General features: G+C 51.3%; 1 protein-coding gene across 4 annotated transcripts in view; it reads right to left on the bottom strand.

Annotated features, from left to right (window-relative positions):
• Positions 1 to 19661, bottom strand: part of SEPTIN9 (septin 9) — a 258753-nt gene that overhangs the window by 101228 nt on the left and 137864 nt on the right. For all 4 annotated transcript variants that reach the window (XM_027834659.3, XM_043527816.1, XM_007072516.4 and 1 more), the window contains one exon: positions 13885 to 14544. In XM_027834659.3, the coding sequence (XP_027690460.1) occupies positions 13885 to 14544 (660 nt within the window). The remainder of the gene's footprint in view (positions 1 to 13884; positions 14545 to 19661) is intronic.

Here is a 19661-nt window from a genome sequence, read left to right on the forward strand (position 1 = left end):
GCCCCCTTCCCCAATTCCCTTCTTTAAACTCTATGGCAGATGGAACAAAAACTGGGCCCAAGAAAGTCTTAGCACAGGCTCCAATCCAAGATGAGCTGCTTCTTCCATTTATAGCCATGTTCAGTCCAGCTTCATTGCAACATCTTAGACTCTAGGAAATTAAGTGTGTGTGTTTGAGGGAGTAGTGAAGAACACAATTGGCCAATTGTCAAATTATCTTGTTTGATCACAATGAAGTTTGATGTTCCCAAAACAAAGCTATCTCTGCATGATCTTAATTCAGTCCTTTGCCTCGTCTTATAAGGCTTATTGCGCTGGCAGGTTACCCAACCTATCCTGTCAAGCAGTGGCCAACAGCAACATCAAGCTTAGGCAGAAGGAAGGATCTATAAATAGTTTAAAAGATAATTCTTCAATCTGGAAAAGTCAATTCTTATCCTACTTTTATCAACAGTCAAAGTGCCCTATCAGCAGAAGGCATTGAAGTCCAAGTTAATAGCCAACCCATACTGAAGGAGACCCTGGTGAAATTTTTGTCTTATCTCTCCCAAGATAACTGACTTTTTTTCTTATCAGCCTGCAAGACTATTTTCCCAAATGCATGAGCCCCTGGAACATCCAGAAGAGAGAAGAGCTGGGGACCATATCTCGTAGAGCTAAGTAGGATTTTCCAGGGCGTGTGGATGGGAGACCTCCAATTAGCAGATAGGATCTGCACCGCCTTGCACCTTGTGTAATCATTTACACCTATGGTAGGAACTGGTTTTCCTTTACTCTGAGGCACTGTTACCCTGTCAGAGCATAGTAGAACCTTAGTATAAATGAGAACTAGGTCCGTAGTGTTTTATACCCACTTTGCACAAGTGTAAATGATGACATAAGGTGCAAAGCTGTGGAGGATCTGGTATCTAAGAGTGCTGCTGATTCAGAAGGGGGCACTCTTCCCTCGCAGGGTAGTTCTACACTGCACACTAAGCCCTGGCTCTGATTCAGGTTTGAGCACAAGCCCCCTTCAATGCACACACCAATCAGTCTGACTCAGGTCAGCGAGCACTCAGGACCCAGGTCCTAAGACCCTGCTAATGGGGTGGGTCAGAGCCCTAGGACCCTACTAGGGGAGGTGGATCAGAGCCAGAGCCCCAAAGGAACTCAGGTCCAAGCTTTGTCATTTTGTAGTGTGGACACAACTCAAGCTGCAGACCCAAGTCAGAAGGTCTGCATAGTACACTATGGATGCATTAGCATGGCTCAGACCCGGGCCCAGCAATCGTAAACCCAGGTTTACAATGCAGTGTGAACCTTCAAGCGTGGACTTGGAAACACTAAGTCCACAAGCCCAGGTGCCCCAGATCTAGGCTTAGTGTGCAGTGTAGACATATCCTAAGTCTGCAAGGAGCCAGCGCCCCAGCCTGATGTGATGAAGTGCTGGGCGGCTGCCTTTTGGAGAAAACAGAGGCCTTGATCACTTGGGGTCTTTAAAAATCCCAAGTACACAGATCCCAGCATCCTCTTTGGAAATTCTTGGAGGCAAACATCATGCTGATGTATAGAAACTAGAAATGGGAGAGAGACGTTTAGATCATCCAGTCCACTGCAGGAAGGTGCCTACAGTGTTCAATCCAGTCCAGCTTTAAACAACAGGACTCGCACCACTTCTTTTGGGAGACTATTCCACAGTACAATAGATCTGTCTGCTGGTGAGATCACCCGTTTCACTGCAGACCCACAGGGACTTACACTGGGGCAAACAAATTCCTTCTTTTATCAGAGTTTGGCTGACTCTGAAATGAGAAAAGGAGACACTGAATCTGCTAAAACAAGGAAATAAATCCAAACCTTGGCCCTGAGTCACACTGGAAAGGAGGGGCTGGTTTGAAGAAGGGGAGAATCTGCCAGTCAAACAATATTAATAACCGCTTGAGTCAGTAATAAGGCCTCGCTGGCCTGCAATCACACTCCTATTTAATGCTCTGCATCTTGGCTCAATCATACTAGACCATCTCTGGTGTCCAAATATAACTCCTTATCCCCTGCCCATGTTGGTTTGGTGGCTTGGTAATTGACTTCAGAGGCTTCCACCTCTAGGTCGCCAGCAACCAGTTATTCACCACCTGGTGGCCCAGGTGAGACGAGTTCAGCAGGCCTCAGATCATCTCTCAGCAGGGAAGGTGTCCTCATCAGAAAAACCACTATCACTGCTGGCACCTTCACCAGCATTCTCAGGAGCCAGTCCCAAGTCTAAATGAGCTTGGAGGCTGAACAACCCATTTCCTGTTTCAGAGTAGCAGCCGTGTTAGTCTGAATTCGCAAAAAGAAAAGGAGGACTTGTGGCACCTTAGAGACTAACAAATTTATTTGAGCACAAGCTTTCGTGAGCTTCTTCAGATGCATTTCCTGTTGCCATTCCAGAGCAAGATCAAGGAATGCTGGCAGAGGAGGGGGAAGCTTGCTCTGCTGCTGCCTATGCAGTACCTGCCTGGGGGTATGGGAGAGGGGAATAGAGTATGAACAGAGAGCTTCCTCTGTTGTCAAATTCATGTTGCTCTCCAGACTGTGTGCAACCTCTGTAGTGAGACAGGCACATCTCCCCCTTGCGCTCTCTCCTCTTTTCTCTCTTTCTTTCCAAATAACTGGCGCTGCAGATTTTCCTTTTTTCCAGATTATCTCATATTTGGCGCCTACTACATATACACAGCGTTGGACTCGGTGCATTTTTCATTCCCCAGTCCCCTCCCTGCTCGCAGTCTCTCTCGGGTATGTTCGGCTGCAGGCGCGCACACGCACGCACGCACCCAGTCTAGCCCCAGTGTGTCAGCTGGTTGTAAGGAAATGCTTCCCCACAGGTTTAATCTCTTAGTGCAGTTAAACTGCTGTGCCACTCAGGGACTTGGAAAGGATTACTCCAGCCTGGCCTTTTCATTTCAGGTAGAGTTGCTTTGTTTATTGTCTTTTAAATCTCTTTAACTCCCCTTCCCCTCCCCCACCCCCTTTACAACTAGGCCAGAGAGCCACATCCCAAGAGGGCCTTGATAAAATAGACACAAAGGTATTTGAATAGCACATTCCACCTTTCCATCCCCAAACCTCTCTGGATGAGAAGAGCCCCACGCGCCCACACCTCCCCCAAACCAATGAGGCCCTCTTCTCAATGGGCCCTTGTGATAGGGTCTTCCTCACAGGAGCCTTCTCCTGGCAGTGAGGCATTCGCCTCTCAGATTCCTCCAAAGGCAAAAAAAATTCTTTTCTGAAGATGTCCCTCCTCACAGAGAGGGTCAGAGAGTTTGCCTCTCTGGGCAACCCTTTTCATCAGCTTTGAGTGGCCACCTAGGTTACAGGGTGGTGGGCAAACAGCGCTGGAGTTTGGGGTTCAGTTTGGAGAAGCACCCAAATGCTCAGACGCTTCACCACACCTTCTCTAAATTCCTGAACCTCCTGGGACAGCAAAACAGGGCTGGGAACCTCGCTCATCTCCCACCAGATTTCCCAGCACTTCTCTGGCTTCCCCAGCGGGGGCCAGGAAGGGCAGAGGCTGCTTCCAAGAAAAAATAGGTTTTTAAAAAGTTATTGGAAAGCTTTGGAAGCCAAACCAAGAATCAAGGCAGGCTCATGGGAACACAAAAAATGTCACACCCGATCAGATCCAAAGTCCATCTAGTGACAGTGGCCATTAGTAGCCGCTTCAGAGGAAGGCTGAGTTCAGGTTTTGGGTGAAGGTACCTGGTACTAGTTTATCTTATCTGCCTTGGTTCCTCTGTGCCTGCTGGGGAGAGTTCTGGAGAGAACAGCAGCCAGAAAATGGAGGGACAAAGGCAATGAGGTCCTAGTGCTGGGCAAGGGCAGGACAATGACTCTGTGGAGCGACATTAAACTCTGCGGTGTCCTCAGCCTAGAGCATATGCACGAAGGCACTCTGAGAACCCATGGGTGGGGATCGAGGGGACTAAACTAGCACAAGATAATGGTAGTGAAGGCGTGGGAGAGCCGATAAGAGACTTATGGGCTTTTCCTGGCCCTAAGCATATGCCATGGGTCAGAATGAGACAAAGGTTATACCTCCATCACGTGGCTGCGGTCAGTAGTCACTGACCCAATGGCTTCTCTTATAACACCCTTCTGCCCTTCACAAACCCGAGGACCCCCATACCTTTCCTGAGCAGACCTGGTTAAACAGATCCTCTTCTCCTTTGAGGGCAGTGTGGCGATGGGGCTCTCAGTGACACCAGAAAATGAACTCTTTCCTCTCATGACTGACACACAGAGGGTCTTTCTAACCTTTCCAGAGCCAGGGATTTGCTAAACTCCTTGCTCCGCTGCCAGTTAGAGCTGGCAGGAATGACAAGCAGGCAAAAAAGCAAAGAGAAAATTAGTTTCATCAGCGCCAACTTCAAGCTGGTGGCTTTCTAAATATGACATATTTTGCTGGCAGCATGCGGCCAGGACAACTTTCCCAGAGCCTGGGCCAGGACTGAAGGCACAGCATGTGCTTTCAAGGAGAAGCCACTTCACATCGCTTTCGTATCAGATCAAGGAAGATTTCCAAATGCACCAGGTATTGCAACTGAGCCTCACCTCCAAATACAACCCAGGGGTTGAACAAGGAGGAGCCGGGGCCAGAACGAGAAAGAATTGACTAACGAGGAAAAATTTACCAAAGTTCCGGGAGCACCTATGGCCTTCTACATTGAGTGTTCATGGACTGATTGTAAAGGAGGTTTGTTACCAGGGGAAAAGCTGCAACCTTAGTGGGTAAGCACAAGAGGAGTATGGGGAGAGGACAGGGAGCAGGAGATGGAACCTTTCATCTCCAGTCACCACCTCCAATCCAGCCTACCTCAGTGATGGCAAAAAGCTTTTGGCATCTGGAAGCTGTTCAAGGGCCTGTCATAAGTAAGCTGGGATTTTCTGTCTGGGTGTCTTCAGCAGAGGCCAACAACTGAATGGACATGGGAAACTGCGCTACTGAACTATCCTTTCACCTGCAGAAGAGGTCCCTGGAGCAGAGGATGTAGAAGGAGAAGTGGGGAAGATTGCTCTGCCACTGCCTGTCCTATAGCTATTCTGTGGCTAAAGTGTCCGTACCCCACATTTAATGGGTAAATGGAGGCAGAGACAAAAAGTGACTTGCCTCATGCAGCAAGCTGGCAGCAGAGTCTGTAAGAGAACCAAGGAGTCCTGACTTTCAGACAGCCACTCCAAGCATTAGAACACTTCTTCAGAGAGTCCACTGAGGAGATGAAAGGAATGTAGAATAAAAGCTGGAGGTTTGGATGCTCTTCCTCAGGAATAACCTGTTGACACAATGTACACCCACCCACCCACCCACCGACCCCCACACACATCCCCTCTCAATCTGTCTACCTGAGGGGAACTAGACTGAATTCCTTTCAAAACTCATTAGTGCTACTTTCTTCATCAGACAAAAGGTGGCAGGCTATCCTGTTATTTACCTTTTACTTTTCAAAGTAAAATTTACTGCCAGGGAAATTGCAGGCCAATTCAACCATCCTGGAGACTGACCATCTTCTACTTGTCACAAGAGGGCTGCAAACAGAGTGACACAGACAACTTCTTGAGCCTCGTTCCATGTGCTGTATCAAACCCATTGCCTCCAGGACTCAGACCTGCTCTGAGAGAGCAGTGTGGATTCCTTACCCTTTACCACCACCACTGGGCACGCGACAGAGCCCCTTTCACCAAAGACGGTAAAGCAGTGCAATATAAAGAGATGAATTAAGCCGCACCACACCCAAAAGGGAGCTCAAAAGAATTATACCCATTTTACAGAGGGGAATCCCAAGGCCCAGAGAGAGGAGATAACTTGCCCAAGATGACAAAGTAAACGAGGAGAAGAGGAGGCGAGAAAACCTAGAAGTTCTAGACCTCTACTGTAAGCATAGAAAACCGCTGCTGCTCCCTGCACTGGTGTAATGCTTGCCATGGGATGCCAGTAGGAGAACCTACCCTTTCCCAACAATTAAATAAAAAGATGATGATATCTACTGGACATAGAAAGGCTTCAACTGTAGAGACAGCCGGACCCAGGTCATCTATCCCTGGAGTGTCTCCAGCGGTTTTTGTGGTTCTAATGCATCCGTGTATGTATTACATGCATATGCAGAGCGTGTGTTTGAATATATATTTGCGATGTGTAGGTATGCATTTGTGCACGTGTGTGTATAGGTACATTTGTGTGTCTGTAAGTAGGTGTGTTGACTGAGTGTGTGAGTTTAGAGCACTCGAAATTGCAACATTAGTGACAACAAGAAGCCATGGATGGAACCATGAATACCAGAAACAGCTGAGACATGCTGTTCATCTCCCCAGACAAGAGGGCTCTTGCAGAATTAGTAATTACAAATTATACGAGGCTCTTCCTAAAGGATTAGGCTGGCACCCATCCAAACCAAAGGGAAGCCCTCAAAATCCTTCTATTGAGAAGTGTCTGTGGATGTCATAAGCTGGTTCATATGCACACAGCTCCCTCCTACTCCTCCCTCCCGGTTCCCCTGTCCCAGAGACGACATGGAAGGGAATTCTCGTACTGCACCTAACACAATTCTCCTTGCACCATCTGCCAAGCCAACAGAGGCCAAGGAGCTAATATCCAGGCTCCAGGCAAATGACAACAGCTGCACAGTCTCAGGGGGCGGTGATAAAACCTGCCCCCAAAAATGTCAAGTGCTCCCCTCCTGGTTTAGCCCGGCACCTGGACATCAAGGGACACAGTATGCAGCAGCTGTGAAGCATACATGCCTCCAGGAGCTTGGAGAGGGGCACTGTGGGGGCAGTGAGGAAGGCAGGTGCCTAGGTGCTGCCTGGCAACAGGCAGCAGAGGAGAGGCTGTTTGGAAGGCAGTAACAAAGCACAAACCTGAGAAGAGAAATTGTAGAGCTGACCAATGCCTGCACCACCAGGGCAGGGACCCACATCCGGGCACTAACACACCTGAGGCAGAGTCCTGCCTGCCTTGAACTGGTCGAAAGGGGCAGCAAAGCAGCTGTGAACACCCTTCCCAGTGCAGAGCACCCCCTTACCAGGCACAAAGTCCCCAGCCCAGGGGATGTTCTGGAGTGGATCAGGTTAAGCTAGGGGACACAACAGGGACAGGAGGGGATGAAGCAAGGACAATATTGACTATCTATTCCACAGCTGTTGCAAGGTCCATAAGGGCCACAGCAGAGGGAGATGCATCGCCAGACTCATTCCCTAACCCCAGCGTCAGCGTGCCGAAGGTTCAGTCCACACGCCTAGAGAGTTCTACAGCGTGCCCCCAAGGACACGTTCTCAGAGGTGCAGCTCAGCCAGCCACTCAGATGGATGGAGCACAGCATGCTGGGAACCACAGTGTCCATGGACAGCACGCCTGTATTAAAGAAGAGGCTGGCTTCAGGAGGCTCCTTTATGGAAGGTGCATGTATCCCTTGGACACGTGGAAAGCTCCCCTGGAGCTGGTGAGCTTTGGGCACCCCTGGCCCAACCGCAGGGGTTTGCTACTTGACCCTTTGGTGCAAGCTGTGCTCTCCACCCAGGCTTTCCCCAGCAGGCTTGCTAGGCCTGCGGTAACCCTTTGAGGAAGCTGTTTGCACGTTGTTTACAGTGATGCTGTTGCCTATAGACTATACCACATCTGAGGCTGCCTCCTGCCACCTACTGCAGAGGTGGAATAGTCTAGCTGATAACATTACTCCCCCCCCCCACCTCCATCCTCCCAGAGCCCGCTTCAGTCCTTCATGTGTCTCGCTCAAAGCATCCAAAGTACGGCCTGAGAGACAATGTAGTTTGAAACCATCCTCTGCCCAGAGCTGCAGAGTAAGGACACAACCTAGCAGCAGTAGGCAGTTACTGCTGGCAAACTGAACCAACCTGCAAATTCTGCTCATCTGTCAAGGAAGCTCAGCCCACATTCGGTACTTATCTGGGCCCTACCACCATTGCATCTGCGCCCCTCTCAGTCTGTAATTCATTCATCCTCAGAAACACCCCTGTGAGGTACACAACTGCTATTATCCCCACTTTACCAAGGGGGGAGCAGATGCAAAGAGAGACTCCAGGTATGTCTGCACTGCAGTTAAACTCCTGTGCCTGGCCCATGTCAGCTGACTTGGGCTCCAGCGCGGAGGCTACGGCTGGACTGTAAAATTGCAGTAGACACATTTGGGCTTTGGCTGGAGCCTGAGCTCTGGAGTCTGAGCTGAGGGGTGCAGATGAGCCCAAACGTCTACACTACAATTTTACAGCTCCACTGCCGGAGCCCAGGGAGCAGGCGTCAGCTGAGCTGGGCCAGGTGCGGGTATTTAGTTGCAGTGCACACGTACCCCGAGCGACTCGCCCACAGTCACAAAATAAAGCATATGGCAGAGCAGGAACTGAACTAGCAACTTAACCAGCCTAGCAACTTAATCACTGGACCATGCTTCCAGCAGACTGGAAGTAGCCTGTCATCAGTTCAAATCCTGCTTAGGAAGGTGGCAGGAACCAAAGGTTACCACCATCTGATGTTGGCTGCTGTCACATTAAGCGAACCGGCTGTCACAATCGCCTGCGCAGTGGATGGCGTCCTCACAAGAGTCATCACTCTCAGAGGAAAAGCCAAGGAATGAACAGACCTGGAGGACTGACTACACCCTCCTCCACTAGAAAAGTTCCCTTCAGGTCAGGTGGCAGGGCATGAGAGAGGAAGGGAGGAAGAGTTTGCATGACTGCTGCTTGTGCTAGGGATAGCTGCTATTGGGGATTTCAGTCTCCAGGGCTGTCAAAACAGCATTAAACTAATGCAAATAAATGTAGAGGGGAAATAAAAGCAAGAGACAGATAATCAGGTTGTGCACAATAATATTTGGATTTAAATATGCATGTAAATTAAAATGCAAATTAGGCACAGCCCTCCAGTGCCTGGCAAACTGCCATGAGGCTTTTGAAGCTATGCAGGTGGAAATCGCTGCTCTACGGCAATCTCAATACAAACTAACTGCTTCCCCTCCTACCCCGCAATGGCAGTTTCACCACAGCTAGCTGCTCCATTTGTTTGGCTTCCTTTCCCTGCCGTTTCTTTCAGAGCTGCTGAGCTCCAGGTGACAGCTCATCTCCAACCAGCCTCCTTCCTGCATCACACACTTTCCTGAAGACCTTCAGCAAAGGTGGTGGTGACAGCAGCAGTGGGGTGAGGGGGAGGGGAACAGCATGAGAACACAGACAAGTCACTGACTGCTGGAGCTCAAGGGAAATAAAATCTCAACAAGCTAGAGGCAGGCACAAGGGGTTAATTACTTCTGGGCTGTTTTTGAGGCTCCACTGTAGGGGTAGCCGGGGACTGGGGTGGAGGGGAGTTTCCACGAACATCATGTTGCAGCATCATGCCTGACCCAACCTCTGGGAGCATTTCCCAGGTAGAGGAAGCAGGGCATCAATCCAGGTGTCACAACTGCCAAGTGAGACAGGGGCAAGTGCCACTGCAGGGACACAGCTGCAGCATGCCTAGAGACCTGGCAGTCTCACCTGCAGCCAGCCATACATCTCCAAGGGAATGCACTTTGCTCTGCAGTGCAGAGACAACTGGGGAGGACGGCGGTTCCTAATCCTGGCTGTCGGACAAGAAATCGAGACTGTTTGCAGCCCTCAGCTCCCTTGGGCAGGAAGCAGCTGAGTTGCCAAGCTATCATCGCCCTCCAAATCAAAGCTTCTTTTAGTCACAGGGCCAAATTCACCCCTGGTGTAAATCGGTTCCGTTTCCAGCTCCCAACGGGATGGATTTGTTTAAGGGGAGAGCTTGTTTTTCTCTTGGGTTGTTTCATTCGGTCTCAGGTCCACAAGCAGCTTTGAAGCGATTTCTTCCCACACCAAACTCAATCCCAGGGAAGGACAGCCTGGGATGACAGGTCTGTCCCTTGGCCCCTTCAACACAGATGAGAGAAGCCACCTACCAAGACGCCACTGGGTAGAGGGATAATCTAGTTCCTTTTCTGTGGGGCTCAGCCGTGGCCTGCCTCTCCGCACTCACATATAGGCTCTGGGCACATCTCTTCCAGGACAGCACCCCTATTACAGTCCCCAACCTGCTAGCAGACCCAGTTGTACTACAGCTCAGAGCTATGAAAACATCACAGACCTCATGGGCCTCACTTGGAGTGGTTAGTCCTCACCTCCTCTTCAGAGCAGACTTTCCTCCATTATCACTCTACTAGCTTGGATACGGAGCATCAGCCGAGCTGAGAAGTCCTAGCCTTTGTAGCATGGCAGCCAGTGGTGCCCTGTGGGCTTTTAAGAGTGGGAAGCAGAGCAGCCCCCACCCCAGCCACTCCTTCCATCTTGGAAAGGTAAGGGAAGCATCTCATTACCCCCCAAAGACTGTGTGTGTGTTTGGCGGTGGGGGATTACGTAGTAACGTCTTCTCAGGGGGTTCCAAGAAGCCTTCTCTCTTTCTCCTACCGCTGAAGGGACCCCCCTTGGCTCTCAAAGTCCATGGCTTCTCCAGACATCAGCTCTGCTCGCTTTGCCCATGCTCAGTGAGCAGGGTGCCGATCAAAAATCCTCCCGCCACAGGGCTAAGGGGGCAGGACGCTCCTCCGCTGCCAGGCAGGACAAACAATGGGTAGTCCCATAAAACGCCAGATCTCCAACATTCCCACTAGGCCACAGCAGAGAGCGCTCCTCCAGAGCGGGCGCTACACAGCCATTCACAGGGAGGGAGTGCCCCACAATGGGGTCTGGCAGGGAAAGTGGCCCAAGGAGCTCTGATTGCATAGGCAGCTTAGAGTTCACAACGGAGAGTGGCTAAGATGTCAGTGGGGGAGGGGGAAGGGGTGCTGGGGCTTGAGGGGTGCAGTGGGGATATTGCACTAGCTCTTGGGCTGTAAATCTGAGCTGGGAAAGAGTGACCAGGAGGATGAACCTTTTAACTCAGTTTCTCAGCTCTTTTATTGGACTCGGGGCCTCCCTGGGCCTGAAAGCTCCCTTTGTGTCACTCCCACCGAGCACGGCTGCCTTGTTCTGTAAATCGTACCCCAGACAGCTGTGCTGTCGTGTAAACCTCACCCTCAGCAGCTGTCTTGGGATTAAGAAAAGGAGTACTTGTGGCACCTTAGAGACTAACCAATTTATTTGAGCATAAGCTTTCGTGAGCTACAGCTCACTTCATCGGAATGCATCCAATGAAGTGAGCTGTAGCTCACGAAAGCTTATGCTCAAATAAATTGGTTAGTCTCTAAGGTGCCACAAGTACCCCTTTTCTTTTTGCGAATACAGACTAAAACAGCTGCTGCTCTGAAACCTGTCTTGGGATTGTGGAGCCCCTTTGATTTAAAGACACCCGCACTTCCAGGCAGCTGTCCAGGGATTCTGTAGCTTAGACACTGTTTCCAGTACCTACCAAAGGGCCCGATCCTGCGTGATGTTGTGCTCAGCATCAGTGGGAGCGGAGAGGGCTCTGCGCCACCCAGAAGGAGCTCCACGCCTGGCAGGATCAGACCCACCGAGCATCTCACTGGGCGGATGGTCTCTCTGGCTCAGGCTCAGGCTATGTTAAACCCGGAGTGGGATGAGGCAAAGTGGATTGGCCTGCAGTGCTTTTATGGCTTATTGTGCTGAGATATCTTGTGCTGTGATATCTTGTGCTGTGTTCTTAGATATCACTCAGCCACAGATAATCAGAGTTTGTTAACTGAGATAACTGCAGCTGTCCTAGGCTGCTTCCCCTCCCTCAGTCCCACCAAGGCTGTTCCTCTCTTCTTACAAAGGCTACACACAGTTGGGACAAGGGGGACTTCACCATTTCCTCATTCCATGTATTGTAAACTCCGTGGGCTCATGGTTAGCACAAAGGACTGGGAGTCAGGATTTGTGGGTTCAAAGCCCAGCTCCGCCACTGACTCACCCTCAGATCTTGAGCAAGTCACTTGCATCAAAAACGTGGCCTCTCTCGGTGCCTCAGCTTTTGGGCGCCCAACTTGATGTGATTTGAGCCTGATTTTCAGAAGCCCTGAGCAGCTGCAGCTCCCGTTAAGGTCAGTGAGAGCCGAGCTCCAGCTCCTGCCCCTGCAGCAGCCTGTCCAATGGCAGAGACCAACTCCTCACGCGCTCGCACCCAATTGCTAAATGATGCCCTTCAGCACTGCCAGCTTCATGCCCTAGGCCAGGTGGGGAGGGAGGGCTCGCTAGAGACCAGGGAGTCTCACAACAGCTCAGGGACGAGGGGTCAGAGGCAAGCAGCGTCATCAAGGGTACGTGGAAGTGAAGGGGGAGTGAGCTGGATGGGGCTCTGTGCAGTTGACTTCACACAGGGTCCTCCTGGGGCTAGGCCCAAGCCTGGGGAGGGCCCAGCACAGCTTCGGTGTCAGATAATATGGCTTTCCTGTTTCCATGGACACTTTTGAATGGGAGGCCACCTGGAGCAGTGCTAACACCTGAGAGGCCAGGTCCTCAGACCAAGGCACTTCTCCGCTGCCCCAGCCTAATGCCAATGAACGGGTCCAGCAGCCAATGGCAGAATGTATGCGTGTGGGGAGGGGGTGAAAATCATTCTCTACTTGTCCAAGTGTTACTACAGGGCCAGGTCTCCCCCAAGCAAAACCACCCTAACAGCCTCTGCTGGCAGCGGTCGCTCCCACAACCAAGCAGCCCAGCTTGCGGCGCAGAGCAGCAGGGAGGCTCCCGACAGGTAATGGCAAAAGTCGCAGGAGGCCTGGACACCCCCGGCCGGGTCCGCATGCGACAGGCTTGCAGCAGGCTCCGGGGCAGAAAGAGGAGGGCGCGATGAAGAAGGCAGCTCTTCTGTGGTCTCCAACCACCCTCCTGAGCTAACAAAGCAACTGAACAATAGCGCTGGACAGGCTGACAGACGTTGCCTTGTAAGGAAGTCTGGTTAACTCCTGGCTGGACTGAGTGAATTGAGGGGCGAGAAGGGCGGGCTGCGTAACTCACTGGACACGCAAAGTCCGCCCAGCGGCCTGTTTCAGCTGTAACACTTCACCCCACAAGGGATCGACTTGCATGAACCCTGGAGAAGAGCAGGGCGAGGAGGGAAGGTTATGGCCTTCGATGCCAGTGCTGCACCTAGCAGAGGAGGGGACTGGGGAATGGAAAAATCAAAGAGCTGGAACAGAACAAAAATCTCTTTAAAACAGAAGTGGGGGGGAATAAAGGTCCCGGCGCCGCTGGGGGAGGGGAGCCAGCTTTAATGCCTAATGCAGGATTAATCAAAAACAAGATAGAGCTAATGTAAAACAGGGCTCCAATTTCACAGTGGCTCCGGTCCATGACACAATTACAGCATCTGGCTACAGGGGCCAGAGGGAAAGAGCTCCTGATTCCTGCTAAGAGAGAGGCTGGGTGGCTGCCCCAGCAGGACAATAATTGCTGACACAGTGCTGGAGTCCCACAAGCGTCAGCCCTGCAATGAAACAGCAAGCAATGCAGGCGCCATGTCCGCACCTTTCACGTCACCCCAATGGCTGCTTTTCTTAAGGAGACACAGTCAAGGCGGGTGGGCCCAAGATTAGGGCCAAAAGTGAGAGCAGTGTCCCATTTTACAAGCCTGGCAAACAGCTGAGGTAAGGGGGAGGGGGATATTTTCTCATTCCACTTGCAGCAAGCTTTGTGGTCTCATGGAGCCACTTAATGAAAATTCTGCAGTGCCCCCAGCAGTTCCAGAAGTCTCAATAAATCCAAGCATAATGGACGCATGACTATATTCATTCAGACACCAGTGGGTACAGAACCCAGGACCTTCAGCACCAGACCTCACGACATGAACTAAGGGAGCAACAGTTAGCTGTGAACAAGTAGCAGCTGGCTGTTGCCCCCCTGGTGGGACACCCACTAGGGGGAGACATAGGCAGACATATACTTAGCCAGCATGTTACACAAGGATTTGCCCAGGACTCTACTTACCCTCTGGACTCTTTGGCGGGATTTCAGCCATTACTGGTTGCGCCTTTGATTCTGGTTGGAGATGTTGACTGGTCAAGGAAGGCTCCAAATTTTCCATCTGCCTGACAGGTGGGACTGGGACCTCTGGAGACTTTGCCACCTGGATTTCTACCCGTTTGGTGGCAACATCCGGCACAGGGGCACTGGCTGTGTCGGCTCTTCGCTGGGGCAGCTCCGGGATCTTTGAGGTGGGGGCTTCCATCCTCCGGACAGCGGGCTCCTGAGGCTTGCCTATAGTGATCTCAGTCCTTCTTGGAGTGGGCTCAGGGGGTTTGTGCCCCAGCCCCTCTGCTCTCTTGAGGCCGAACCTTGATAACCCTGGAGTGGAGTTCTCCACTTGCTTGGATGAGATATCAATGGAGATTTCTGTTCTTCGTGACACAGGCTCAGGAAGTTTGGGTCCAGAGAGCTCCACCCTCCTCAGAGACGACTTAGGCGACCTTTGACCTGGAGAGTCTGCATGTCTGGCAGGTGTGTCTGAATTCCTGGCACCAAGATCCTGGAATTTCTGTGTGGAGCTGGATACAGTGGACCTGAGGAGAGGGTTCGGGGTCCGTCTTTGCGGCGTAGAGGTGTTTGGAGACTGGTCTACCTCCTCTACCTCGAAAGATCGCTTCAGAGCTGAAATACATGAACAGAATTCAGAATTTAACAACAACAGCATCTTCATGAGAGGATCACAGCACACTTTACCAATGTTCATGAACCTTCAAGACTTCCATCCCACACTCAAGAGATGGGTAAGGAGGATCAGTACCCCCGCTGAACACATGGGGGAACTAAGTAACAGAGAACTTATGGAACTTACCCAAAGTACCCCTATGGTACTTACACAGCGAGTCAGTGCTGGAAATAAGACTAGAATCCAGGAATCCCAATTCCCAGAAATCTAACCACGACTTGAGTATCTTTTACACCTCTAATACAAGTTATTACCTTATTAGTATTCTCCACTCATCCTGGGGGTAATGTTTTGTCTCCTGCTTTGCATAGGTGTAAATGACTTCACAAGGTACAAGGCAGCCTGGAACCAGGTCCTAATGGGGGCCTGCTGGCCGGCTTTAGCTCAGTTACACTCTGAGTAGCCAGCCAGCGTGATTCCACCTCCAAGGGCGCGGTGGTACATATACAACTTCTGAGGGTCGAGTGGGTCACTTGGAGCAAAGTAATCCAAACCCACCCTCATGAAAGTGTCCAAAACAACTGGAGAAGACCAGGAAATCCCCAATAAACATACCACTGAGAGAGAAGCTGGTTATATTTTAATAACAAGGGATCAGACTCTGAATAAATCCTCTATAGCAATACTTTGTATTTGTCAAGAGCCTTCTACCCAAGGATCGCAAAGCGCTTTTAAAATGTTCATGAATTTAGCTTCGCCACAGCTCCTTTGGGGCAGGGAAGTGCTGGTTGGGCCTCTGGACACTATTACAGAACAAACCATGATCAGCCTCATTTTACTGATGGGGAAACAGATACAGCGCTGCTAAGTGATTCATCCAGCATTGCACACAGCCAGCAATAACACTCAGGGAGTTCTGGTTCTCAGGCTTAGGCTTCAATGTGAGCTTAGCACCGAGTGCTTTGGTTTAATCAATAGGCTGCAGAATGTCTTTACACCACTGCTTTCAGTCATTCGCATACTAGACCTGAGTAATCAGCCTGTCTGAGAGGCGCTACAAAGCTGCATGTCATTGGAAGTGAAGTTTTCTGCTGTTCTTGCTGTCCCAGTCTCAAGGGGCCCACAGCATTTGCTCTGGCCCCTTTAACACATGGAGACAGTTTTCCCACTAAGAAGGCAACTCTGAAATCCCCGACCCAGGAATCTGTCTGGGGAAAGCCAATAAGTATTGCATGGCCCCAGAAACCTGAGTTCGCTGGACCTGCACTTCAGAAATCAAAGGAAGCACAGAGTATCCTAGCAGGCTGGGTCCATCCACATCAATCCATCTCTCTTCCACCAACTATTATTATAAACTCCTCCAACCTGATGATCCCACCCCACATTAGCCCAGGGTCAGCCCCTGTCAGATCCCAGCCTGGTTCATGTCAGACTGGCCAGGTATGACTGACCCTGCCCACCCCTGGAGTTATCCCCCCGTTAGAGGAATAGGCACCTGAAGAGAAGGCATCAACTCCACAGCCCACAGGACCCACTCCAGTCCCTGAATGTCAGGCACAGAGAGCAAGAGGTGAACAGCACGTGCACAACAGGAGGGAAAGTGGGAGAGGGAGAGAAGAAATCATAGCTACTCTCAGTTACTCTGCCTCCCTGTGCTACGGTAATGTCCTAAAACCCACTTACTGCACAGCACCCTTAGCCAGGGGACCAGAGTGCACGGAAGAGAAACAAGCCCTGGCGTCTCCCCACCTGTCACATGCAATGATAGTATGGTGGGACAGGCCAAGGAGGTGTGGAGAAAGCATCAGCACCAAACCCTGCTTCCCCTCTGTGCATGAGCTCTGTGGGGTTGGGACTCCACTGAAATTTGGGAGCAAAAGAGGGTGGAGTCAGCATGCAGCTGCATGATCCCTTCCAAACCTGATGGATGCTCTGACCAAGAGTAGCTGCCTAAAGCAGCGTTAGCTCCTGCTGGGTCCTCTAGTCTAGGAGCCTGCCACTGTGCAGTTGCAGAGACAGGGACTAAGGGCAAGAGAACTTCAGGACAGGTCAGTGTCTTTCTACTCAGGCAATGAGTTAAGTCTACTACCTGCCAGCTCCTCCTTAGAAAACACAGGGCCAGTCTCGGAAGTAGCAGCCCTACCGTGGTGGCATAGTGAATAGGGTGGCCATCTGCCTTTCTGTAATAGGGTGGCTATTGAATGGTGCCTGCTGCCCTGCCCCCCAGATCAGGGTGCACTTACTCCCCTATCTCAACAACAATCAGGCAAAGACCCAGGCGCTGTAATACAAATGTCCGAGTTTGGCCCATGAAGAACGACACACACGCTGCTCAGGAGCTGTCCCATCAGCTTGGTCCCATATATCCCAGAAGCAGCGGTGCTTGTCCCGACTATAAGGCAAGTATTAATTCCAGAGTGGAGAAAAGCGCCTGAACCCAGAGGAGAAGGAAGAGAGGCCTGTGAACTCTCAGTCCCTCTTGACACATGTATTTGTCAGAGCAGCAGCCTCCCCGCTCAGAAATAGGAACCATCTGCTCCAGCTCTCTCCAGCGTACAGGGTCAGGAAAGCGTTCCACGTGGCAGGAACTCCAGCGCCACTCTGCCAGCAGATTGTAAATGCAGCTGCTGACACGCAGCCGCCCAACCATTCGTTAGTTATGCTTATGTTCAGAAGGTTCCTCCTCCCCTTGTCATGAGCTCGAGTGCTGCAAAGTACAGGCCAGCCAACTGCTGGGAAAGCGCTTGGCTGCAATATAGCACGGCGGGGGGGGCGGGGGGCGCGGCTGTGATGGAGATTGCACCGATTTGCTGCAGCAGCTCAGTCTGAGGGGTTATCCTGCAGGGAGCTGGTGGAGCCCGGTACAGATTAAACAGCCATGCCCACACTTGGATCTGCTATGAGCAGAATGGGATTTGAGGCATGTGGAAGCTGCATGCTTTACCGGCATAATCTGCCGTGCCTGGGGTCACCATGAGCCCCACATTTCAGGAGTGGCTGGAGTTTTAGGGCCAATTCAAAGGGGAGTACAAGGGAGTCTGCTGATGTCACTGACATCTTCCAGGCCCTTCCAAGAGGGTTTGGATTACCATTCTGTCATCAACACAGCCTTTACGCATCAGGTAGGCTGGGTTGGCCATGCTCAGAGGTAACATGTAAGGAGCGAGAGGAAGGGTACGTTACACGTTGGTGAGTGGCTGCAAGTCTGGGAGGGGACAAGATGATGTAAGTTACACCACCTTCGACTCCACGAGAAGGGCTTGCGGGACCCAGAGAAGCTACGGGCCCCCATGGTGAGGTGCTGTAGGGATTAGAACCTTCTGTTTTTATAAACAGCTTCCCAACAGGGGGCACTATAGCATGATCATGGATGCTCAGTATTCACTTGATTGTGGCCCCAGGGCTCTCGCTTGGATGCTTTGCACTATACCCTCGCCAGGGGTGCCGGGAGAGTCGCTCTCTCTGGAGACCCCTCTTTTACTCAGCAGTCCACAGGACACACTCCCCCTCCTGTGAGCCTCACTCCTGTGCACTCAACCTCCCAGAGTGGAAATGGAGGGAAGCAACAGTGGCCTGGGACCAGACTGCCACTGGCAGCCTCTCCCAGTAGCCATGCAGGGGGCATCACAAGGAGGGCAGTATTCAACAGCTGAAGAATCCACAGACACCTCTCCCCCAGCTGGAGCAGCCATGAAGGGAGAAAGGCCAGTCTGGTAGTTTAAGGCACTGGACTGGGACTCACGAGATCAGGTTCAATTCTAAAGTCTGCTACAGGCTCCATGTGTGATCGTGGGCAAGAGACAAACTCTCAGCGCCTCCATTCCCCTCGCTGCAGAACAGGAATCACGATTCTTCGACCTGGCCAACAAGACAATTCCAAAGCTGTTGAGAGGCTAAGTGCATGAAGGCCTGCATAATACACAGACAGTGCAGCGAACGGGGCCCCACACGGACCTTGACAGATGCAGCTCTGAAGAAGCCAGGATCAAGAATTTTAGGTAGGAGCTTTGGTTGGGGAAGGGGGGGGGGGGCCGCTGAGAGAGGGAGCGTGCTGCAAGAGCTCATTAAATATCACTTTCCCCTACCCTGAAGTGATAGTTAACTATGGGCTGCTCCATTAGCATTTCTATTCCAGTAGCACCTCCAGGCGCTGTACAAACGCAATATAGACAGTCCCTGCCCTACCAAGCTCTCTATAGCATCACACTGACTCCTGCATCAGTACAGCAACTCCACTGCACGCTGGGAACCCTGCTCTGTTATTTGAACATTGCACTTAACCTGCCCAGTTCATGGATTACCGCCAACTAAGATAAACAGCTGTTTGCATACTCTGTGTGCCATGCAATGAGAGACATTACTTCTTGAAAGAGGTGAAGTGCCTCTTCAGTTAGAACTACCACTCAGAAAGCATCAAGTCTTTATTGCTACCAAGAAGCAAATGTGCAATACGGAAGGAGGGTTTCCGAGGCACTGAGATACAGACCACAGCATCCACATGAAACCCCCAGACCGGCACCGACTCCAATCACAATCACGAAGCAGCAATACCCTGCTTTCTTCTAGCACCCTCTTACCCAACGTGGTCAGATACCATGATGGCAGCAGGCCATGTAAATAGATGGCAAGATCAGATGAGCTAGACTGCTTCATCCACCGCTCAAATGCAGACTGTGCTGGGATGGACTACGGCAGCTGTTTAACACAACACAGCAACACTTCAGGGCATGCAGCAGAAAAGACTCGTCCAACTGAATCTGCAGTGGGGACAGGAGGTGAGGTCGGCAGAATATCCTCTGCCCTGGCATTTAGCCAGGACACAATGGTTAAAGCCCTGCACCTGCACCTTCCAGACCTGCAAGCGGTCTGGTTTTACCTCTCATGGGAAAGACAACACATGCAGCAGCAGGGCGCCATCCAGCACTATGCCGGGCACTGACTCAATATGGACTCAGAGGAAAGAGAATCATCAGGCCCATTTACACAGGGGAAATTAGGTGCAGAAAATCCTAACTAAAGCCTTGAAAGATGTCGGGACAGTTTCCCTTCATTGTGCCCACTCCTGGTTCCACTGATGAACTAGAGGGGTCTCACGGGAGCCTCTTGCTAAAATTTC

The sequence above is a fragment of the Chelonia mydas genome, chromosome 14 (assembly GCF_015237465.2).
Source record: "Chelonia mydas isolate rCheMyd1 chromosome 14, rCheMyd1.pri.v2, whole genome shotgun sequence".
In the NCBI taxonomy this organism is placed as follows: Eukaryota; Metazoa; Chordata; order Testudines; family Cheloniidae; genus Chelonia; species Chelonia mydas.